At 37.7% G+C, this 25,696-nt stretch overlaps 1 protein-coding gene across 2 annotated transcripts in view; it reads right to left on the bottom strand.

The window, feature by feature from the left end:
• Positions 1 to 25,696, bottom strand: part of LOC150080167 (26S proteasome non-ATPase regulatory subunit 9) — a 53,045-nt gene that overhangs the window by 5,506 nt on the left and 21,843 nt on the right. For both annotated transcript variants that reach the window (XM_090381299.1, XM_090381298.1), the window contains exons 3-5: positions 19,840 to 20,021; positions 8,691 to 8,792; positions 4,352 to 4,440 (exon numbers count right to left, since the gene is read on the bottom strand). In XM_090381299.1, coding sequence (XP_090237425.1) covers positions 4,352 to 4,440; positions 8,691 to 8,792; positions 19,840 to 20,021 — 373 coding nt within the window. The remainder of the gene's footprint in view (positions 1 to 4,351; positions 4,441 to 8,690; positions 8,793 to 19,839; positions 20,022 to 25,696) is intronic.

Raw genomic sequence — 25,696 nt, 5'->3', positions numbered from 1 at the left:
CGCTGATAATTTGTTCCGGAAAAACAGAGCGCTAAGTGAATCCGTGCTAAGAGAGCTTCGCATTCCCATAAGGTAATATATGTATTTGTAAGTTGCGATCGGTGCCATAGTATATTTCCTAATCAATAATAAACGGTAGTGAAAAGATGCACAAATGTCGGTCAAAATATTTATTATTCAAATATTTGTACATATAAAATATTCTGCATTACATACGTATATAATTATGTGGTAACTACTTACTTATCAAAATTAAACTTAAATTTCCAATTAAAATCATGAATTTAATTGATCTAAATTGATTTAATTCAATTGATGAATTTAATCATGAAAAATGTGTCGATTTTGGGTTGAACTTTGGCCCTCTTCTAAATAAACTAAAAGGGCTATTAATTTTAAATCCCCTGCAGCATTACCACCGAACAATAAAGTCACCTGATCCTTTGCCGCTTTGAAACCTGGCATGTTTTTTCTTCTTTCAATATGAAACTTCTTTTAGGCATTCGTTTCCACAAAAGTCCTGCTTCATCTATGTTATAAACTTGTTGAGAAGTATAACACATAATACCCCTCTTCAATAATTTTAACAAGTTCTTTTTTGAAAGTTTCGGCTCCTTGATCTGTACTTGCGGCTTCTCCCTGGATTTTAAATCTATTCAACCAGCCCTTACCAGTTTTAAATGGTTGCGCATTTTTTTTTTTTAGGTGAGTTTTCTTCAGATAATCATATTGGCTAATATCTCTCTCTCTCTCTCTCTCTCTCTCTCTCTCTCTCTCTCTCTCTCTCTCTCTCTCTCTCTCTCTCTCTCTCTTTTTTATAATATTTAACTTAACTGAATTCTGCATTGGATATTATCTTCAATAAAATTAGTTAACGTCTTTCCATTTCAATCCTAATAGCCGGCCTAGCCCTAGTTGCTTGCAGTGAAACAGCTATCTTTCCCGCTGCTAAAATTAATTCTTTATTTTTTTTATAATTGTTCTTACAGTTAAACTTGCAGGTCCTAATTATGCCACACATCTGCTTGTCGTTGATGGGAATCGATTCGCTTCAAAACGTCTTAATTTAATTTTCAAATTCAGTCTTTTTCTTACATTTATAGTCTTCATACTGCGCCCAGACATTGCTTTTTCATTCTTATCGGCCATTATTAACTCTTTGAAAATGGAACTGCGTTGGTTGCATTAATTACGATACAATGTTCAAGTAAACTGTCCGTTATGCACGATGTCTAATAGTGTGCTGAGTGATGACTAGACTTTGGATAAATGCATATAACGCAAATATTACAAGCAACATACTTGATCATTTTTTAAAATGTTAATCTCGGAATACGTAACAAGTGACTGTACTGCAATTAAATTAGCGTGCGAAAAAATTTCACCGAGCGTGGGAAACGTTTTAATGTTGTTTTGCTATTCATTTTCAAGCTATCGACTCCATCAAATGAAACGATTTCGTTAAATATGCCAAAATGCAATCTGTAAAAGAGCGTTATAGTGATCTGTGACAGCGTTATAGTCAGATAAGGGTTATAATATAAGAACAGCATTATAGCAAATCAGCGTAAAGCAAACCGCATTATAACGGGGGCCTGCTGTATATCCATGACAAGACTCTATGAGTTACTCTTGCAGACCATCTGCACTGCTCAGAAAACTTAATATCTGCCTGCACAATTATCCCCAGGTCCTTTTCGTTCTCTACCACTGTCAGTGTAGTACCAGAGAGTTGACATGTCACTCGTGGGTTGCTGCTTCCCATATGCAGTACTTTAGATTTGTCAATGTTATACTTCATTTTCCACCTCTCAGCCCATCTGCTCAACTTTTCTAGATGCCGTTGCAGCAGCGTACTGTCTTTAGTGTCCTTAACAACCCTGCCAACCTTCGTATCGTCTGCAAAATTGGACATTAAGCTTGATATACCATCATCAATATCATTTATAAATACAGAAAACAACAATGGACCCAATACTTAACCCTGAGGGACTCCACAAATAACATTAGTCCATGATCAGTAGTGTCGATTGAATACCACTCTCTGTCTTCTCCCACTCAACCATCCCATTATCCATAGCAGCAATTTGCCTCCAATGCCACACTGCTCCAATTTATGCAGCAGTCTTCCATGTGCAAAAGTATCAAAAGCCTTTCTAAGATCCAAGTATATAATATCAAAGTTATTCCCTGCATCCAGTTCGTTTGTGACCACATCATAGTATCCAATCAAATTGGTCAGGCAAGACTTCCCCTTAACAAAACCATGCTGTGTCTGAACTATAACTGAAGTCTTGTCTAGATGATCCTGCAGTGCTTCTTTAACCAGTGCCTCCATTAATTTTCCTGGAACAGAAGTTAAACTAACAGGTTTATAATTCCTTGTGTTGCCCTTTGATCCTCCTTTGTGAATTGGGGTCACATTTGCACATCTCCCGTCCATAGGTACCTCCCCTGAGTCCAAAGAAGCTCTCATAATTATGGCTAAGGGTTTGCTTACTTCCTTTGCTGCCTCCTTTAATATAACTGGATAGATACCGTCCATCCTGGGTGCCTTTTTTATGTTTATCTTCAACAATTTCTCCTCCACTTTGCTCTCAGTTATTACAAAATCATCCAGCTCACTGCCAGAGTTTAACTCACCTCTGGCATTCTCCTCCCTGAATAACTCCTCATGGGTGAATGTAGATGTAAAATACTCATTTAGTTTGTTAGCCACCTGAGCAGAATCATCATCAGTTGAACCATCAATATCCAGTGGGCCAATCTGACTCATCCCTTTCCTTCTAGAGTTTACATAGGTAAAGAACTCTTTGTTGTTTTTCTTTGCATCCTTTGCCAAGGATTTCTCATAATCTGCCTTAGCCTGCCTAATCTCCTTTGTGACTTGGTTACAGACCAGCTTATATATATCATAGGCTTCCATGTCACCCATTAATTTATATGTATCCCATGCATTTTTCTTCTCTGCCACGTCTCATTAGTTCATCTGACATCCATTTAGGCCTAAACCTTGAACAATATTTCTTAGTTGGTATGTAAAGGCTAGTATCTTCCAAGATAATTTCTTTGAATGCTTCCCATTTTGAATTTGCTGTTGGTAACATCATCAGTTGGTCCCACCGTATAGAATTTAAATACTGTCTCAGACCACCATAGTCACCTTTACGAAAGCAAAAACCTTTCCCTTTACCCCTGATTGTAGTTACCTCTTTGAGTAAATCCCACTTCAGCACACTGTGATCACTGCCACCTAGTGGTTCCTTTATCTGCAGATTCTTAATGCATGAAGAATCACTACTGACAATCAGATCAAGAGTATTACTCCATCTAATTGCCTCCCGAACATGCTGATGTAGAAAACAATCATCCAATAAATCCACAAAAGCCTTGCTAGTGTGTGAGTGATCAACCCACAAATTCCAGTCAATATCTGGGAAATTAAAATCCCCCATTATAAGACTCTCTGATTTACTGGCCCACTCTATTTCCCTGCAAAGTTACTTATACTTATCAGAGTCATTAGGCCTATAACACACTCCTACACTCAATTTTGATCTCCCAATGCTTATGTCACACCAAACTGATTCAACACTGCACTGTCCAGCGATGTAAACTGGCTTCACTTCCTTGGATTTTATGTGTTTCTTAACTAATAGTATAACCCATCCTCCCTTCCTATCTTGTCTATCCTTCCTGTACACATTGTACTCCCCAAATTCCAGTTCTGCATTCCTTATATCTGTGTGACTTCCCCACATCTGACAATTCTGAGTGTTGCCATTACTGCTCAGTTGAAGTGCATCTAATTGGGACACAAAATATTAACTGTAATGTCCAACTCCATCCTACCCCGGAACTTAAGGGCAAAATCCAATGTTTTTCAGGGCCACTTTGAGTTGAGTCAGCTGCTGTAATATGTTCAATTTATACAAGCATGTTTTGTAAGGTCTTTGATCATAAAAGGTTCAGTTTTGTATCAACTGCTCTGCTACTACAAGAGAGGAATGCCATTTATGTACTCTGGCCTTTTAGCCATCTTGACAGCAATCCCATAAACAACACTTTCAGAAAGTGGTTACCTTCTCTCTCTCTCTCTCATGATATGTGAACAAAGCACCATGTCCTAATTTGCAATAGATGCCCATGTCCTAACCGTTTTGGCAAGCAGTATTCACAAATAGCCAAGAAATTGCTTTTGCCTTAGTAGTAGAATTTAATTAATAAAGAATGATCCCTTAATACAAAACTTTTGTAAAATACCACCAGGGAATAGTATCATCCCAGGAAGGCATTTTACTTCTTTTTTTTTCCTGATTATATATCTACACACACAAACACATGCACTTACCCAAGTAGGCCTCGTCCTTCCCATGGTTTTGGAGTCAAAACAATGTGCGTAGGTTTGTTTTCGCGTAAAACATCTACATGAATAGGTTTCTGAAAAATTGAAATGATATATGGATGGTGTTAAATAGAAATGCTGTTAAAATTATTGAACCCTAAAGATATCTTAATTATTTAAACCTAAAAGTAGGCTTGATTATGCATGTTTGTTTATTCACTTTTAAAATGCAAAAATTTTATAGCACTGTATCAGCGACTGACTAGACAAGCACTACAGAAAATTTCTCAAAAGTCAAGATTATCTTCTTTTCTTTTTTTTTTTTTCTATTAAATATCAAGTTGACTTCTCGGCAACTATTTCTTCTACAAATATTTAAGATATAATTTCATAACTAAACATGGGAACTCTACTGTATACAGACTTACCAAGGTTAACTTATCAAAATATCACTTTCACTTAATTCCATAAATATTTTGAGTTATCTATAGTAATGTACATGTTATATTTGGTTTATACAGGAAAAGACTATACAGAACCATGGAAATCAGTCTTCTGTGGTGCTTACAACAACAGCAGTTGAATATATGGGTTGCTTTGCTTTTTTTTTTTTTTTTTTTGTACAATTGTATATCAAATAAACACAAGATTCTTTTTTTAAATCAATAACTGGTACTTTATTTTTCAAAATAATTATCACATCTGTATGCCACACTTTTATATACTGCTTATAAAAGTCAATTCATTGCTGTTGGCTTTGCTGTTTGGTGAATTCTTAACTTCTTGGGGAGTACAATGTGTACAGAAAGGATAGACAGGATAGAAAGGGAGGAGGTGTTATGCTGTTAATTAAGAAAAACGTAAAATCAAAAGAAGTGCACCCAGTTGATATAGATGAACAGTGCACTGTTGAGTCAGTTTGGTGTGACATAAGCACTGCGAAAGCAAAAATAAGAGTAGGAGCGTGTTATAGGCCTAATGACTCGAATGAGTACAATGAACAATTATACAGAGAAATAGAGTGGGCCAGTAAATCAGAATGTCTTATAATGGGGGATTTTAACTTCCCAGATATTGACTGGAACTTGTGGGTTGGTCACTCACACACTAGTCAGATTTTGTGGATTTATTGGATGATTGTTTTCTGCAGCAGCATGTTCGAGAGGCAACCAGAGAGAGTAATGCTCTTGATCTGGTTATCAGCAGTGATCATTCGTGTATTAAGAATTTGCAGATAAAGGAACCACTAGGTGGCAGTGATCACAGTGTACTGATGTGGGATTTACTTAAAGATATAATTACCATCAGGGGTAAAGGAAAGGGTTTTTGCTTCCGTAAAGGTGAGTACAGTGGTCTCAGAAAGTTTTTAAATTCTGTACAGTGGGATAAACTGACGATGTTACCAACAGTAAATTCTAAGTGGGAAGCATTCAAGGAATTAATCTTGGATGCTACTAAAAGTTTCATACTTATTAAGAAATATTGTTCAAGGTTTAGGCCTAAATGGTTATCAAATGAACTAATGAGACTCGTGACAGAGAAGAAAAATGCATGGGATGCATATAAATTATCAAGCGACTCAGAAACCTATGGCAGATATAAGCTAGTCTGTAATTAGGTCACAAAGGAGATTAGGCAGGGAAGGCAGATTACGAGAATTTTTTTATTATTATTTTTTTTATTTTGGTAGTTGTTGGCGCATCGGCTTCTGTGGCCATAGTGCACCTCCCAAGGTTTTTGCAGTACTTTGATCCAAGCCCAAGGCGGGATTCGAACCCGCGACCTTTGGGTTGCCAGGCAAGCACTTTACCCACCTGGCTAGCCCGGTCGGCAGATTCCGAGAAATCCTTGGCAAAGGATGCAAAGAAAAACAGCAAGGATTTCTTTACTTATATAAACTCTAAAAGGAAGGGGATGAATCTGATTAGTCCACTTGACATTGATGGTTCGACTGTTGATGATCCTGCTCAGATAGCAAACAAACTGAATGAGTATTTTGCATCTACATTCACACATGAGGAATTATTAAGGTTTGAAAATGGCAGAAAGTTATCAAATTGTAGCAGGATACTTAATGATTTTGTAATAACCGAGAGCAAAGTGGAGGAGAAATTGTTGAAGTTAAACATAAGAAAAGCACCTGGGGTGGATGGGATCTATCCAGTTATATTAAAGGAGGCGGCAACACAACTATGCAAACCCTTAGCCATAATTATGAGAGCATCCTTGGATCAGGGGAGTTTCTCACAGACTGGAGATGTGCAAATGTATCTCCAATTCACAAAGGGGGATCGAAGGGTGACACAAGTAATTACAGACCAGTTAGTTTAACTTCTGTTCCGGGTAAAATAATGGGGAGTCACTGGTTAAAGATGCATTGCAGGATCATCTAGACAAGACTGCAGCAATAATTCAGACACAGCATGGGTTTAAGGGAAAGTCTTGTCTGACAAATCTGATAGGATATTATGATGTGGTTACAAAGGAACTGGATGCAAAAAATAATTTTGATATCATATATTTGGATTTCAGGAAAGCTTTTGACACTGTTGCGCATGAAAGACTATTGTACAAATTGGAGCAGAATGGTATTAAAGGTAAGTTGCTACAATGGATAAAAGGATGGTTAAGTGGGAAAAGACAGAGGGTGGTAATCAACGGGTGCTGCTCTTCGTGGACTAATGTTATTAGTGGAGTCCCACAGGGTTCGGTGTTGGGTCCACTGTTGTTTTGTATATTTATCAATGATACTGATGAAGGTATATCAGGCTTAATGTCGAAGTTTGCAGATGATACAAATATGTTAGCTAATACAGCCACTCCCCAACTTATGTAAGGGTTGCATTCCACGGAACTCTATGTAAGTCGGAATTTCCCTAAATGCTTATGCAGCACTCTCAAATTTGATTGAATTTGATTGGAGCTAAAAAGAAATGTTCGATAAACATGTAAATAGAATTATTTATTCAATTTTTTTATCTCATGCACAGGAAAAATTACAAAAATTTCAAAATTATAAAAAGAGAGAGGAGACAGGCATAACATCAGCAAGTTTTATCTTTCAAGCATCATTGCCAGAATTAACTCTCCAGCTGACAAGCACGCTGCTGTGGAAGTTAAGGGCCATGGAGATTTAGAAAGGGTTTTTTTCAACACAATCACAAAATTTCTCTGCAGCAGCAGAATTGGCACTGGCGACTTCACCACATACTTTAATGTTTTGGAAACCAGCACGATACTTGAACCTATTAAACCACCCATTGCTTGCCACGAACTTGGCTTGGGGTTCGGCATACTTATCCTTAATATCTTCATAAATACTTCTTGCTTTTGCTTGAATAGCTATTGGACTCAGGGGCACCTGCTTCTGAATCTGATTTTCCATCCATATTATTAATAGCTTTTCTATCTTCGATATAGCACCTGAACACTGTTTTGTGATTACTGTTGATCTTAAATGTGTTGATCCTTTAATATGTTCTTTTATACGTGCACTGTTCCTTAAAATAGTATTCACTGTTGAAGCAGCGAGATCTAATTGCATGCAATAGATGACAAACTTTGTCCTGCTTCATACCTCTTAATTAATTATCTTCGTTTCTAAATCAATTTTGTCTTGTTTCCTAGCATTGCCAGTACTTGCACTTTCCATTGGTCCCTTTCCCTTCACCATTATAATAAATAAATAGGAATGAATAGAAGATTCTGAAAATTTATTTATGTTTTTTATATGATCAAAGATTTTAATGAAGGGGAACTCATTTCACCATAATACCGTAACATAAAAACCCACAGAATTTCAATTATCGGTATCATCGCAAATGCAATAAGATCGAGTTTACTACTCGTTTATAATAGATTGCGCCAACAGTAAAGCCCAATAAACCCAAAATTGCAAATTGTTTTATGGTAGTGACCTCTAGAAATGTGTTTTTGAAAATATCACAAAGGCATTCAAAATCGATTCTTATAACACAACATATGATAACAATGAAATGGCAGTGCGATTTTCATTTTAAAAATGACCTCTTATAGAGATAAATATCTTAGTTATATAGTGAAAATTTCAACTTCCAAGGTCTTGGAACGAATTACCAAAAAAAAAAAAAAAATGTGTTATTGGGTTCACATTACAATATTTTCACGGTACCTCCATTTATTCCTACAGGATGCAAAATACGTTTCACAATTTTTTTAAGTTTGCACCGGCCAGAAAAAACTTACATAAAGTTGAATTTCCATAAGTCAAGTATTACTTAAGTCAGATACTGGCTGTATTTCAAAATTAAGAACCAAATTCTAGTACATTAAAATTAGAACTTTCATAATTCAGAATACAATTTACCTGAATGCTATGCTGAACAACATTAGAAATGCTCTGTAGATCCGAAAAATTACTATGTACAACAGATCCAAATTTGACTATGGCATCTCCAACCTGCAAACCCTAATATTAAAATAAAAAGTTTGTAAACCTATGTAAAAGATCATATGAAAATCAACCAACTTTTTTTTTTTACTCATTGGTTAATAAGTTAATGTTTCTATTTACAAATGACCCTTTCAAGATTGGTTTCAATTATTAATTTCTGTATGCCACATGAACTAGATAAACCAACAAATCTTTTTGTGAATTCTGTTAAGATTATTTTGTTTCCTCCTGCCTAAATTGATATAATTCCATTATAAGAAATACATTTCTCTCTGCAACAGCTTAAGAGTTAGTCAGTTTGAACAAGCACTGAAGCAACTAAGGTTATGAAACATCAGTATCTCATATTTTGAAATCACATGTGTTCTATGGTTGGTTTTATATTGATGCTGTATTTGCTGTTTCATTGAAATATGAACTAATGAACTAACATACCCTCCAAATTGGGGGTATTATATTGATGATGTGTATGATGTTTATAAGTACGCTGGCAGATCCCTGGCCACCTCCATGTGCTAGAAATGATAACCTACTTGTGGTAGTATATCTTATGCTAGAAATTACCTGTACAGTATTGCAATAGATGGTGGGGTTACTAGGAAAGCTGGATGGGACTGCCTTCTGTAATAAATATATAAATAAAAAATATGGCTGGTTTACTGTTTTGTGGAATTAAAATCCAGTTGACAAGAAAAAAAAAAAAAAAATTATATCTCTACCTGACACTGATTAAATCTGGCCCTTGCATGAAAAGTCCTTTAGACATTTCTGCAATTACTGACAGGAATCACACAGTCCAGTCCAAAATTAACTCCTGTTTTGTATGAGTACACTCCTATTCCAGTGATGATTTTTTCTTCTGGAATATTCCAGCCAATGCCTAACAAGAAGAACAAATCTCCCCCCTTCCGATTATCATCCTTGTCTTTCTTCAACCCTTTCCAAAGTAATGGAGCAATCAATCCACCAGCCACAACTGTTGCCTATACTTAAATCTTCTATCTGATTTACAAACACCAATATGAATTTCATCAGCTGTCAATATCTTGTACAAATTCCATGGAACTTGAGCTTTTTATTAAATGTCGCATCCCAGGTTATATGTGACAATGAACAAACTCAAGCAGTTGCTTCTAACATTTCTAACACTTTCAACCATGTTTGGCAAATATGTCTTATAAACAAGCTTTCATCTTATTTTCTTCATTCTGTTTCTCCCTGATTACTCACTGTGTATATTAGGGCTGTCTTCTGACTACTTTGCTAATGCTAGAGTTCAAGGATTTGTTTTTTCCACCTACTCTTTCCTCCTATATTATGGCTCTTCCATTGATTGAAAAGTTTATAGTTTTTCTGATGATATTACAATACATTCCACCTTCCAGTTCAACAAACATTACCCTGCATAAATAGTTACAATTTCTCAAATAAATGACACTAATTTGTTAAATGCCGAGGTTGATGAATTGTGAATATGGGAAGAAGAAAATTTAGTTAACTCCAATACTTAAAAAATAAAGTCCGGTCTTATTTTCAACAAAACTGAGTGCTGTTTCTCCATGTTAGTCTTCAACAACACCCAGATTTATAAGATCAGATATCTTTACTGGTAATAACCATGACTTCTTTTTTTCTTTTTCTTTTTTTTTTTTTTTTTGTTACCACAAGCATATTGCAAATATTGCTTTTCCATCAAAACTCCTCTTTTGTTTTCAGAGGTACTTTCTTCTCAACTGGAAGATACAAGAGGACCTCTTTGTTTCAAGAGGTACTTGCTTCTTCTCACCTCTGTACAAATCACATTTCTGTCCTACTGTAGAATACCATTTCCATATCTATTCCTTGGCCACCGTGGGCCATCTCAAGTGCCCAGTCATTATTGATAACAGTGGTTCCTCCCACTGTTGGATTCCCTTGTTGAGAGTGGATGTTCCAAAACTAGGGTAGCAGTTGACACTAGGAACTTTTCCAACTGTGGGATCATTGTGGACATCATGGGACTTCTTCCTTGACATGGGATTTCTCTCCACCACTTTTTAGGAGGACTTTCTGAGTTTTCGCTATGGTATCCCAGTTGATACTGGGATACCATATATTAGGGTATGGTATCCTAGTTGATACTGGGATACCATATATTAGGGTATGGTATCCTAGTTGATACTGGGATACCATAGCACAGAGGTTCCCAAACTTTCTCTCACGACACCCTTAGTGTCCTAGTAATTTTTTCACAGCACCCCTAGGTCAAAAGAAATACCTAACACGGTGGTTTTCGACCTTTTAAATAAATATATACCTATATAATAATTTTATTCTTTACATAGAGGTACTAAATAAAGATCAATTATAGATCACCACAAAATTAAAAATATAAGGTACAATGGATACCGTACACCTTTTTATAATGAAATAAATATACAAATTTAAAAAAATATAATAATAATAATAACTTTAAGTAACTTAAACCCAAATTACATGGCACCCCAGTTGAAAACCACTGCCATAGCAAGTTGATACATCCCCAGTATCAACTGAGTTACCCCCAGTGTGAGATTTGTGTATAAAGTACAGCCTCTACTTCTCCAGTCTCCCAGAAAAGCTTGCTGACACTGGACCATCAGTGTGGGAATGATGAAGTTCCAGCTGCTGCTAATCTTCCATCAACTATTCTTTTAACAATGGACCTTCCCAGTGTGGAATCTTGCTGACATCATCGCGTTGAACGATGTGGTATCTTCCCTGAGTAGAGGAACAATGCTTTCATCCTCTATCCCTGTCTCTTTTTACTTTTAAGTCTTTGCTCTTCTACTTATTCTTAGAGGAGGTCTCCTATCATTGCCCTAGCTTCCTAACTGTTTCCACCCTGTCTCACCTACCACAACCTGCTCCATTCCTTCTCTCTCTCTCTTTTCTAACCTATTCTCTAGGCTAACTCAGCTTGCTCTGCAAAGGTTGGGCTTGCCTTGCTATAGTTTATAAAAATAACAAATGACCCTCCTCCTCATGCAATGACAGGTACCAGAAAGCTCTTCCATGTGATGTTAGCTTCCTGAGAGCAAGGAGGCCAGTCATACAACACAACACACCCCATGGTAACCCATACTAAACACACAACTAGCATTCCTAAGTTAAGCATCAGCACAATAGGCATACTGAAGAGTTGAAGGAAACCTGCAAAATCACAGACAATGATACAATACCTTTTTCTGAATAAATTATACTCCCCATATTCACATCCTGCATCCCTTAAATCTGAGTGACAGGCTGTGTTAGATAGCCCTAACACAGACCATGTATTTGCTTGTTCCATTGAAGACACTCATCAGATCTTGAAATCATCGACAACTTTCTTTCCAGGCTGCTGCATGCACCAATAGAAGCAGCACAAAAATCACTTACACCTCTGCCTGTGGCTGCCATGGCAAAGATGGTCTGTGACAGCTAATGTTAATCTATTTGTCTCTGTATTCCCTAGGCTAGCAGTTTTTTGACCCACCTAACACTGCCCTGATAGAACAGCAAATTCTTGCACCCCTTCTATTCAAGGGTATCTCATCCCTGTAAAAACAGTCTCATCTATTAACAAGCACAGACCACGATGTAAAAAATTTCACTCAAAATCCTTACATAGTCTCTCTAGGGCCGAATTGACTGATATGGCTAGCTCTCATCATGCATTCCTTCCTATCAATCCTAACTCTCAACTTTCTAAAATTGCTCTGTACTTGTTAATTAAATCCTCAGCTCTCCTATCCTTAATATCATTATTACCAACGTGTACAATAATATCACCTTTTGCACCCTTAAAAGATGACAGCTAATGTACAATATCAAAATGTCTCGAGTCCCTGGAAGACATAATCTGGTCCTGTTCCACCTGCCCTTTTTGCACAAAATATATTTCCCATTTCACCGAAAATTGAGTAACCAACTATAACAACTTCCTGTGTGAGAGCAAGGATCTCTGCTGTGGAGGATGTTGTTGCATTGTCCAATACTGGAACATGGGCTCAAGTGTTGGGTTGGGCAGCTAAGTGCTTGATGGGTCACTCCTTTTAATCCATCAAGGGAATTAACCCTATTCTTAAAACCCTCACATAATCCCACCAGAATACTGAATTTGAACTTAATCCTTGGTTCTTGACGCTGCCTTGAGACTCTCTCAGATATACCCCAGGGGTTCACATCTGGTGAGTATGGGCTTGGCACACCCAGGGTCCTGAGCTGGATATCATCATTCTTCTTTTTCTTGGTGATTTCCTTCTACTTTTGTCTCTCTCTCTCTCTCTCTCAAGGTAACTCGGGAATTTTTTTTTTGGCTGGTGCAGCATAAGCCTCAGGCTTCCTTGCACCATATAGCTAATAATAATAATATATCAGACAAGCTGTGCTTGCTACCCGGGAGTCTAAAATGCTAATGGAACTGATATTCAGGTGACACTCAAGTCAAGTGACCCAATTTTGGCGAAGTCTGGATGGTCTGTGACAGCCAAATCCTCTGCTTGCACCTTCATGATGGTAGGACTTTTAGTAATCCTGGGTATAATCCCAATGCACAAGCACGCTGTGGGTGACCACCCAGGTGTGAACCAACATAAGCAGGGGTCGAGGTGTGGCGCCCACACCACACGGAAGAATGCCGCCCCTCTGTGCTACCGGGCAATACTAGGTGATAGATGACTCTCATCAACCAATGCAATACCACCACTTTGCTTATTGCAGGCTTGAAGTGGTGGAACCCATGTTTAGTCGAAGTCTGGATGGTCTGTGACAGCCAAATCCTCTGCTTGCACCTTCATGATGGTAGGACTTTTAGTAATCCTGGGTATAATCCCAATGCACAAGCACGCTGTGGGTGACCACCCAGGTGTGAACCAACATAAGCAGGGGTCGAGGTGTGGCGCCCACACCACACGGAAGAATGCCGCCCCTCTGTGCTACCGGGCAATACTAGGTGATAGATGACTCTCATCAACCAATGCAATACCACCACTTTGCTTATTGCAGGCTTGAAGTGGTGGAACCCATGTTTAGTCTCCAGAGCTAAGTTCCAGTCAACCCTTCCCCATCTCTTCCATCATGCAATATGATTGATGTCTTTTGAGACAATGATGAACACCATGGCAAGATCCAAACCTCCTTACATTTTGAGGGTACAGCTCTAAAACGGTGTTCGCTGGCTGGCTGCTAGTAAGTACACTGTTACCTATTGGTAACTCTCTACAAGATTTCTGGATCTTGCTGAGCCAGGTAGCGACTTGAGGGAGTCCGACTAGTGTCTATGCAGGGGGCATTGAAGAGGCCACATTATGTCAAGGAACTGGGTATATTCTTACCATGTGTACACCATATTCAAAAATTTCATTACTTCATATAGCATGTATCCCCCCCACACTTTTTCTTACTATTGAATACACCATGAATTGTCAAACTAATAGAGCAAACTTATCTGCAAAAAGATCTAAACCTCCCAAACACTTCCTAGTTCATTTCACAAATATCTGTGGTCTCAGTTCTAATCTCAATGATGTCCATTTCCACTTACAAACCTCATGTACTTTTTCTGACAGAATCTCAGTTATTGGTTGATTCAACCACTGCTCATCTCAGTTGCCCAAATTATTCGCTGTATGATTCCTTTCGCCTCAAAGGTGGTACTTGTGCATATGTCCATTCCAATATTGCCTGTCAGAGACTTTGTATTTGGAATCTCCTCTTTGCGATCTTCTCTGGCTTAAAATCTTTCTACCTCATTCTGTCAAATTCATTTGTTATCTCTACCGTTCTCCCAACTCCACTAATCACTTGGAACTCTTTGCAACTTAACTTTCTCCAATTAAACTTTCCTAACAGTGAGGTAATTTTTCTTGGTGATTTTAACGTTCTTTTCAATTACTAATGACTTCGCACAGATTGTTCATTTACCTACCAGAATATCAGACTATCCTAACCATACAGTCAACACGCCTGATATTTTTCTCACAAACAACCCTTCTAAGTACGGTCAAAGTGAGTGGTCCTTTAGGCACCTAAGATCACAACTTGGTGATTGTCTCTTCTCTAATGGAGGCTTTATCTTGTGACTATTCCCAATCTCATGTTGTTTGGCATTACAAGTATGCAAAATGGGAAGACATGCGAGATTTCTTTTCTTCTTTTCCTTGGTTGGATTACTGTTTCAAAACTTCTGATGTCAACATTTGCCCAGATTGTGTCAGTGAAATTACTCTTGTAGGAATAGAATGCTTTATTACACATTTCACCTTAAAATCTCGTCCTTTATCTAAACCTTGGTTTTCCAATAAATGTGCTAAGGCTGTTCAAGAGAAGAACGTTGCATATCGTAACTGGCTTGTTTCCAATTCTTCAGGTTCATTATCTGCCTACACCAGAACTTGCAACGATTGTAAATTGTCGCAAGCTCTGGTGTATGCAGAAAATTAACCTGAAGAATTGGAAACTCTGGTGTAGGCAGAAAGAACCTGAAGATGCTAGCATCCCATTTTTCTTCCAACTCATGTATAAATGATCTTGGTAAAATACCAATAATTGTAAAGCAGTTATTAATCAGTCCAAACTAGATTTTGAATAGGCTAAGAATAGAAAACTTGCTTCTTGCCCTAATGGTAGCAGAGCATTCTGGTCTCTTGCCAAAGCTACTGGCCGCAACATTGCCCCATCTCTGTTCCCACCTCTGTCAAAACCAGATGGTTCTATTGTCTCTTGAGCCAAGGATAAAGCTGACCTACTAGCATCCCATTTTTCTTCCAACTCATGTATTAATGATCTTGGTAAAATACCTCCCACCATTCCCAGCACAACCCATTCAATGTCTCCTGTGATCTTCCGTCAAAAGGAAATCAGAAGGATTTTGATGAATCTTGATTGTAAGAAAGCTCCAGGTCCTGATGGTATTTCTCCACATGTCTTAAAATCTGCGCTCCTGAACTTACTCCTGTTCTTTGCCATCTTTTTTCACTTTCTTATTCCCAAAGTGTTTTTCCTTCTGCTTGGAAATTTTCTTATATCCAGCCAGTTTCTAAAAAGTGACAAATCCCTCCAATTCAATTATCGTCCCATTGCAATTACTTCTATTCTTTCTAAAGTAATGGAGAAATCTATTAACTACCACCTCTTAAACTATCTAGAAAACCTTCTGTCTGATCAATGATCGCCAGTATGGATTCCATCAGTGTCAATCTACTGGTGATATTCTGGCTTATGTTACTCATTCAGAGAAACACAAGCAGTTGCACTTGACATCTCAAAGGCTTTCAATCGTGTTTGTAATAAAGGTCTTGGTAAACCTTCTTGGTAAAAATGGTTTGCCAACTGTTTTTTGTAACTGGTTATCCAGTTTTCTCTCTGACCGCTCACTAAAGGTGATGTTAGATAGCCCTCTGTCTTTTAACTTCTCCACTAATGCTGGTGACCCCCCAAGGTTCAGTTCTTTCCCCACTCTTTCCCTCTTGTATATTAATGACCTTCTTCCATTGACCGCAAATTCTATCCATAGCTTTGCTGATGATAGCACATTGCATTCCACTTTCCAGTTTGAGAAACCTTGCCCTGCTCAATCAGCTTCAACTTCTCGAATATCCGCTACCAATTCCTTAAATGCCGATCTCTAGGTAATTCTCCATTGGGGCAAAGACAACTTAGTTGATTTCAATCCTTCTAAAACTCAGTCCTGTCTTATATCTCACAAAAAGGATTCTTCTGCTGCTATGTTTATCTTTGGTGACACTCCGATTTCCAGGAAAGATGATATATCTCTTTTGGGGGTTACCCTGACTTCTAATCTCTCTTGATTGTTGTTGTTATTTGGTTTTTTAAGAGCATTAGCAACTAAGGCCATATTGCTCCGGTGCGGTGGTCATTCCCTGACCTTTCCGCATGCTCCGTATTTGGTGGTGACGGGCTCGAACCCCGGTCTAATCAAGAAGCGTGTGCTATGCACTGCTGCTCCTTCCCACCTGGCTACGGAGGCGCCTAATCTCTCTTGACTTAAGCACATTAGAAATATTGCTTCCTCTGCATCTAAAAAACTTGGTTTTCTCTTTCGCTCTCGGCATTACTTTTCTTCCAAACAGCTGTTCATTCTGTGCAAATCACAAATCCGCCCTACAATGGAATATTGTTCTTACATCTGGGCCGGTGCTCCCAAAACCTCTCTCAGGCTTCAAGATTCCATTCAGAAGAGGGCAGTTAGGTTAATTAATGACTCATCTCTAACAGAGTCTCTCCACTCTCTGTCTCATAGATGTACTGTTTCTATTGCATGCCTTTTCTACAGATACTTCCACAGACACTATTCTTCTGAATTGGCTTCCATAATTTCCACTCTCTCTTTCAAAACAGTCCGAACACATGCTGCCACCAGCCACCATCCATTTACTGTCCATCTTTAAACTCACAGAACCTACTTTTCATCTTCCTTGTTTATTCATTCAACTGCCCTTTTCTGGAACAACCTTCCTTCATACGTATTTGCTGAAAATTACAGTCTACAGAAGTTCAGGTCTAATGTCAACAAATATCTTCAACCTCCAACCCATGCATGGTACTAAGTACTATAGGTTCTAATACCTCTCATGTTTCGGTTTTGGTCCTGCTAATGACAGCTTTGCAAAGAGAACACATGTAACATACAAACAATCTTCATTCATAGGAGAACTGCCCTCAGATGTTCTTCCTCGAACCAAAGCATTCCTGCTACTTAGAACTCTTTGCTTTGCTACTCTAGTGTGAGGCATGATTTTAGTCTAAATTTAATTTAAAAATAACACATGAAATTAAGAATGAATAAATAATAATGCTACACTAATCTCACTTATAATGAGAGCAGTTGTTGGTTTGGTATAAGATTTCTCTGGCGCATTAGCAACAATGGCTATTATGTGTCAAGACAACATGAGACCAGTAAAAACTATGCTATTTTAGATTACATTATGTACTACATGATAAGTTACGTTATAAAATCATGTTCATATTGCTATAAAATAATAGCTTATAGGCCTAACGAAAGCAGTTCTGATATTGCTTACACTGTCACTAAACTACAATGGACCAACTGATAAGGACCACCCTATCAATTGGTCCACTTGAAAATCTCTAAGTAGCACCTATATCAATACTGTAACAATGGTGGAAGAATTCAAATGTTCTTATCAATACAACACAATGGAGGCAGAAGCCAACTTTGGTTTTTAGGCAATTAAATGGCCAAGTAGCAAACAAATTCACAACTTAATCAGAGAAACACAAATATTAACTACACTAATAATTTTAAATCAAAAGTTACAAAAAATGTAATTTTTAGACAATAAAGAAATTCACATTAAGAGGCTCCAAAAGAAGTTGCTCTGAGAAATACACATTAAATATACTTTACAAACTTTCTTTACTGCATCTGTGTCAGACCACAATATGTTCAGTAATCTAAATCAAATGTAGATGCTATTACTGCAAAAAAAAAAAAAAAACAAGGTTTTGATATTTTTATATACACTGCCCTACCATTAATATCTGGACACTCCTCCATGGATGGGGAAACAGGTCCTATGCATGCAACGCATCACAGTATCTGCTATAAATATGCACACTGGGCTTTGAACAGACAATTGCAAAAGTGGGAATGCAAGATGACACATTCAACAGAATTAATTAACAGACTTCCAATGTGGAATGATAGTGGATGCCACATAGGCAAGCATTCTGTATGAGACATCGCAGTCACTCCAGGGATCCCTAGGTCAACAGTTAGTGACATCATATGCAAATGGAAGAGAAATCTACCAAAAAATGGCCTGTTAAACCCTAAAAACTAACAGAACGGACAAGAGAATTCTGCAAAAAACTGTGCACTCAATCGTAATTTGCAATTGTCTCAAGTCATACAAACCCTCTGTGAGAGTATTGGGACTAATGTCAGCACTAGTACAATACAATAGTTTTACCAATGTAGTACCAATAGGAAGGACACTCCATGATATAGGCTACAATGGTCGTGCAGCTGTTCACAAGCCACTGATAACCTCAACAAATGCTAGATGCCGATTAATATGGTGTAAGGAGCGTGAATCCTGGACTGTAGAGCAGTGGGAAACAGTCATATGGACAGCCGAGTCGAGGTTCGCACTCAACCAGTCTAATTGCTGTTCCTGGGTGTGGCGAATGCCAGGGGAACAGTTCCTTTCTGATTATAACCTCCCAACAATGAAGTTTGGTGGAAGCAATGTCATGGTATGGGGCTGCTTTTCGTGGCTTGATTTGGGCCCATTAGTAATTATCGACAAAACCATGAATGCTATGCAATACCAGGACAACCTGGACAATTATGCACTTCCAACGTTATGGCAATACTTCGGGGAAGGCCCATACCTGTATTAGCAAGACAACGTGTCATGCCATACTGCTCGGGTCATACCAGAGTGGTTTGAAGATGTGGGTGTGGAAAAGTTGTATTAGCTAGCCCAAAGTCCTGATCTGAACCCAATCGAGCATCTTTGGGATGTATTGGATTGTCAGGTACGTGCACGTCAAGATTACCAAAAGAACAAGGCCAAACTGGTGGCTGCGTTGGAGGAACATATCACCTATTTATAAAAAGATGGTTGAGAATATGCCGCAAAAATTGAAAGCTGTCATAAAAGCTCTTTTTTTGTCTAAAGGCAGGAGTCCAGATTTTAATGGTAGGGCAGTGTATATTTAAATTTTTTATTTTTAATTTTCCAATTTTTTAATGAAATATTGATTTTATTTTTGACAATAATCCTGCTAACGTTCAGTTATAAAGTTAAAATAAGAAAACAATCATTTATGTATATAGTTTTTTCAATTTTTAAAAAAATTACGAATTCCTTGAAAAAAGTTAATTCTAGATCACAGTCTAGAAACTTACTCAAGAAAGGGTTATTAATGATATATTAATTTTCTGGTATTCAAACAATGCCAATTTCTTTGATGTTTCTCAAATTTAACCTTCAAACAGCAATATATAAAAATAACAGCCACAAAGCTTATCATTTTGTAATTAAAGTGTTTAAAGAAAAATTCTTACAGCAATATCGGCAGGTGAATTAAGGTCCACCCTATCAATTTTAGCAAATGGCACTGTTTTTTCTGATTCTTTTATTTTTACTGCAGAGGGTGCAGTATTACATTTCTCCCGTTCCTCAGAGTGCAATAAATGAAGTCCTTGCTCTATTTCTTTCATCAGAGATCTGTGATCATTTTGAAGGCCTAAATCAATTCATGAAAGCAAATTAAAGTCATAATTAATGTAAAAAATAATTAATTACTATCAAAATCTGCTTAATTTCAATACTTTTTTTATTTTAAAAGAGTACTTCTCTTTATAAGAAGACAAGTGTTATTACATTAGAAAATTAGGAAAAATTATAAACATTATGAAACCGATGAAAATTAAATTATCACTATATAAAAAAAAAATGGAAAACAAAGAAATATTTTTATTCTCATAAAAATATACTAGTCATAAACAGTTGTTTAGAGTTTGATTAACTGAGAGTTTTGTTATAGTGGATATATCATGGATACTACTGCAAATATTTAAATTATAATGTATAATTTAGATACTATGAGAAAATCCATGGAGCTGACACATCTTAAGATGCATAAAACAACAAATATTGCCCCTTCTGAATCCCAGAAACAACTGCCATGAGCTTGAATCAGTGTCTTAAATTTTTTGGGTGGTAGTGATCCTTTGTGGTGCCAGTTCATATACCAGAAGTCTTGGATTCCACAGTGAAGTAGTGTACCTATGTCTCATTATAAGTGATTATTCACTGAAAAAATGCATTTCCCTCCAGTTCGAATGTTCAGCGAAAAGAGCAGCACACTGTCCCTTATAGCCAGATGTTTGTTTGTTTGTTTGTTATTTGGTTTTTAGGAGCATTAGCAACTAAGGCCATATTGCTCCGCGGATATGCGGTGGTCATTCCCTGACCTTTTCGCATCCTCCGTATTTGGTGGTCACGGGCTCGAACCCCGGTCTAATCAAGAAGCGTGTGCAAAGCACTGCTGCTCCTGTCCACCTGGCTACGGAGGCGCCATAGCCAAATGTCGGCATATTTCCGAACCACTAGATACACACTTTCAATGCAATATCATGCACTGTAATTTCACTGTTTTTCAAAATCAACTCCTCAACATGATTACAAATATTCACATCTGTAACAGCTATCAGCTGCATATTGTCACATAGTAGATTAGCAACTTCTTCGTGGCCATCAGAAAATTTTTTACACCAATCATATATACTTATCATACGTAATATATCAGAGATAAAGGGAAGGGGTTTTGTTTTCGTAAAGGTGACTACAGTGGTCTCAGAGATTTTTTAAATTCTATAAAGTGGGACCAACTGATAATGTTACCAACAGCAAATTCTAAATGGGAAGCATTCAAGGAATTAATCTTGGAAGTTACCAGGCTTTTCATAGCAACAACAACATACTGTACAAAATTTAGACCTAAATGGATGTCAGATGAACTAATAAGACTCGTGGCAGAGAAGAAAAATGCATGGGACACAAATTATCAGGAGGCACAGATGACTTTGGTAGATATAAGATAGTCTGTAATCAAGTGACAAAGGACATTAGGTAAGCAAAGGCAGATTAAGAGAAATCTTTGGCAAAGGATGCATGGAAAAATAGTAAAGACCTCTTTACTTATGTAAGCTCTAGAAGAATGGGGATGAATCACATTGGTCCATTTGATATCAATGGTTCGATTGTTGAGGATTCTGCTGAGGTAGCTAACAAACTGAATGAGTATTTTGCATCTACATTCACAAATGAGGAATTCTGTAGGGAAGTGGAGGCCAGGAGCTTATCAAACTAATGTTATTAGTGGAGTTCCTCAGGGGTTCGTGTTGGGCCCATTGTTGTTTTCTGTATTTATGTTTTCTGTGCTTTCATCAATGATATTGATGAAGGTATATCAAGCTTAATGTCCAAGTTTGCAGATGATATGAAGGTTGGTAGGGTTGTTAATGACAGTAAGGATGGTACATTGCTGCTACAGGATCTAGAAAAGTTGACAGGATGGGCTGAGAGGTGGCAACTGAAGTTTAACATTGACAAATGCAAATTACTGCATATGGGTAGCAGTAACCCCAGAATAACATATCAACTGTGCAGTGCTACACTCAGGGTTTCATTCTCCACTACCCTGAGTGATTCACTCAGGGTAGTGGAGAATGAAAAAGACCTGGGGGCAATTGTGCGGTCAGACAAGAAATTTTCTGAGCAGTGCAGAGAGGCTGCAAGAGTAGCTCATGGTGTCTTGTCAATGATATATAGGAATTTTGTAGCAGGGATAAGGAGGTGGTTATCCCCTTGTAGAAGGCAGTGGTCATGCCATACCTTGAATAATGCATACAGGTCTGAAAGCTTCATTTTAGGAAAGATGTTGAGCTACTAGAATGAGTACAGAGAAGGACAACAAGATTAGTGAGTGGAACACAGGGTTGCTGTTACCAAGGTAGGCTTAAGTTCTGCAAATTACAGCATCTGAAGACTAGGCACCTGCAAGGTGTTCTGGTTGAGGTGTATAAGGCTGTTTGTTTGTTTGGATTTTTTTGGCGCATTAGCAACTACGGCTATAATGCGCCAAGACTAGGTAATATTTAAAAATTTTAAATTCTCGGTGACCTAATTAGTAAGGCCAACCATGTCCAGATATATAATAACAAAGATATAAAAAATAAATCAATAAAGACGTAACAATAGCATAAATTAAATACAATTAAAAACTTTTATTAATTTAAAATAGCTAAAAACAGCGGACACGTCATTGTCAGATAAAATCTGACTGAGTGTATACGGCTCAGTCAGATGGTTAAAAGTGGTAAAACGGATATTGCTAAAATCTGGACAGTCAATTAAAAGGTGTCTAATCGTTAAAATTGTGCCACAGGGCACACACATAGGAGGGTCATCAGCCCTAAGGTGTATAAGGCCTTGAATGGTTTGAGTAAGCTCGATGCTAATGAAATTCTTCCTCAGATTCTGCACATGAGGGGGCATAAATTCAAACTAAGGAGAGACAGTTGTAGAATAGATGTGCGGAAATTTCCTTTAGCCAGTGGGTGGTTGATTTCTGGAACAAACTTCCACCTATCATTGTGGAAGTTGACAGCTTAAATTAATTCATGGGTGAACTAGACAAATTTCTTGCATCATATGCCTCTACTAATGCTACTTGCATGTGATAGGGTGTCCTCCCCATACTCTGTAGTTACCTGGTGGAGAATTTCAGATGGTTTCTGTTTCTCTTTTAAAAGAAATTTGATAATACAGCATTGTTTTACACTCAGAATGACAGTCTGACATCATTTTGTACTCTTTCTAATGTACATGTATAGAGAGCCCAGCTATCTGTCAGGGGTTGTAAGCATTAATCCTACTATTCTAATACTCATGAAGAATGTTCATCACTTTGAGTGGATGAATCTTCTATTAATAAAAATGTCCAGAACAACCTTGAACCAACTCGCAAACCAAGTCATGAAGAGTGTTCATCACTTTCTCCATACACCTGTTAATAATGTCCACGACAACCTTCAACCATCTTTGTATATTTGTTTCCTCATCAACAACACTACAAGTTTAAATCTGATCAAATAAGGTAAGTTAGTGTTTTCCATTTCCAACCCTGTCTACATACATTTGTACAAATCAGATTTAAACTTGCGATGCTGTTGATGAGGAAACATAAATATACAAAGATGGTTCAAGGTTGTCCTGGACATTTTTATTAATGATCTGCACTTTTAACAACTATGCACTCTTTTTTACCAATGAAGGCACTGTTACAGGGGGCGATTCCATGTCAAGTGGCCTAATTTTGAAGATGGTCCCTGTTCAACCATCTTCAATTTTGTTGAAACTTGGTGTAGATGTTTAAACAGATTTCCAAAGAAGCTGTGCAAAAAATTCAGTTCGAAATATAGTATGCTTGAGGCACCAGCACCTTTTTCGTGGAGGTCACTTATGTTACGCAGAGCAAATCACAAAACAATTTCTAAGTTTTTAAGTGTTGCTGTTGCACAATGGTGAGAGGTAGTGGTCTGAAACTTGGTATACCTAGTTAACTTTTGGCAGAGAATGCAAAACTTTTGGTGTCCAGGCTCAAAAACCTTCATATTTTTTACAATGCGGTTTAAAACTGGCAACAAATTTAAGCAAGACTTTTGAAAGTCATAACTTTGAAATAAAAACCTTTGGTACCTTCTTCTTTGGGCATTCCATTTAACATCTGCATGAATTCAGCCTGACTAAATATAAGCTCTTATACTTGTTTGCTGGCTGAGATATTTTCCTTCAAAGATAGACTCAAAATTTGACCTATCTTTAGGGGCAAATATCTTAATTTGGGACACCTTCAATTATCTTATTTTTACAACCATTGGAAAGAGCAGGTTTTAAGCAACAAGAATCATGGTTTTTCAGTTCTGTGTCTTGCTACTTAAGGCCTAAAAAATGGCATTAAACATTTTATATTTTCCACATAATATTTGCATACTTATTTGGTGAAGTTTCACATCTCAATAAGGATAGAACTACTGCATTTACAAGAGTGAAATTTTGTGCAATTATTAGCATTAGCATTAGTAGAGGCATATGATGCAAGAAAGCAAGCTTATTCAGCATCAGCCAAAAAAAAAAAAAAAAAAAAAAAAACACAACCACTACTCCCATTTCACCCCTCCGTTCGTTCGAAATACCTGTCCAGCTGAGCCTTAAATTTGTTTAGGCTATCAACTTCAACAACAAGTGATGGAAGTCTATTCCACAAACCAACTGCCCGCTGGCTAAAGGCAAATTTCCGCACATCTATCCGACATCCGTCCTTCCTCAATTTGAATTTATGCCCTATCAAGCGATTATTCTGAGCAAGATGAAGAATCCCATCGGCACTGAGCATGCTCAAGCCATTCAAAGCCTCATACACCTCTATCAGATCACCTCGCTGATGCCTAGTCTCCAGACTCTGTAATTTGCAAAACTTAAGCCTTTCTTCGTAAGAGCAACCCTTTGTTCCATTCACTAATCTTGTTGCCCTTCTCTGTACTCGTTCCAGCAGCTCTACATCCTTCTTGAAATGAGGCCTCCAGACCTGTATACAGTACTCAAGGTGTGGCCTGACCAATGCCTTATACAAGGGAATAATCACATCCCTATCCCTGCTAGAAAAATTCCTGTATATCATTGACAAGACACCATGAGCAACTCTTGCAGCTCGTTTGCACTGCTCAGAGAACTTCATATCTGCCTGCACAATTACAACCAGGTCCATTTCATTCTCTACCACTGTCAGTGTAGTACCACAGAGTTGATACATTGATCTGGGGTTACTGTTTCCCATATATAGTACTTTACATTTGTCAATGTTAAACTTCACTTCCCACCTCTCAGCCCATCTGCTCAACCTTTCCAGATCCTGTTGCAGCAGCATAGCATCAGTAGTGTCCTTAACAACCCTGCCAACCTTTGTATCGTCTGCAAACTTGGACATTAAGCTTGATATACCATCATCAATATCATTTATAAATACAGAAAACAACAATGGACCCAACACTGAACCCTGAGGAACTCCACTAATAACATTAGTCCACGTTGAGCAGTGTCCATTGATTACCACTCTCTGTCTTCTGCCACACAACCATCCCTTTATCCATAGCAGCAATTTGCCTCCAATGCCACACTGCTCCAATTTGTGCAGCAGTCTTCCATGCGCAACAGTATCAAAAGCCTTTCTAAGATCCAAATATATAATATCAAAATTATTCCCTGCATCCAGTTCTTTTGTGACTACATCATAGTATCCAATCAAATTGGTCAGACAAGACCTGCCTTAACAAAACCATGCTGTGTCTGAGCTAT

Source organism: Mastigoproctus giganteus, chromosome 9 (assembly GCF_048544385.1).
Source record: "Mastigoproctus giganteus isolate SK-2022 chromosome 9, ASM4854438v1, whole genome shotgun sequence".
NCBI classification, from domain to species: Eukaryota; Metazoa; Arthropoda; class Arachnida; order Uropygi; family Thelyphonidae; genus Mastigoproctus; species Mastigoproctus giganteus.
Note: the sequence above shows the minus strand (reverse complement) of the source record. Positions and strands in the feature narration are given on the sequence as shown.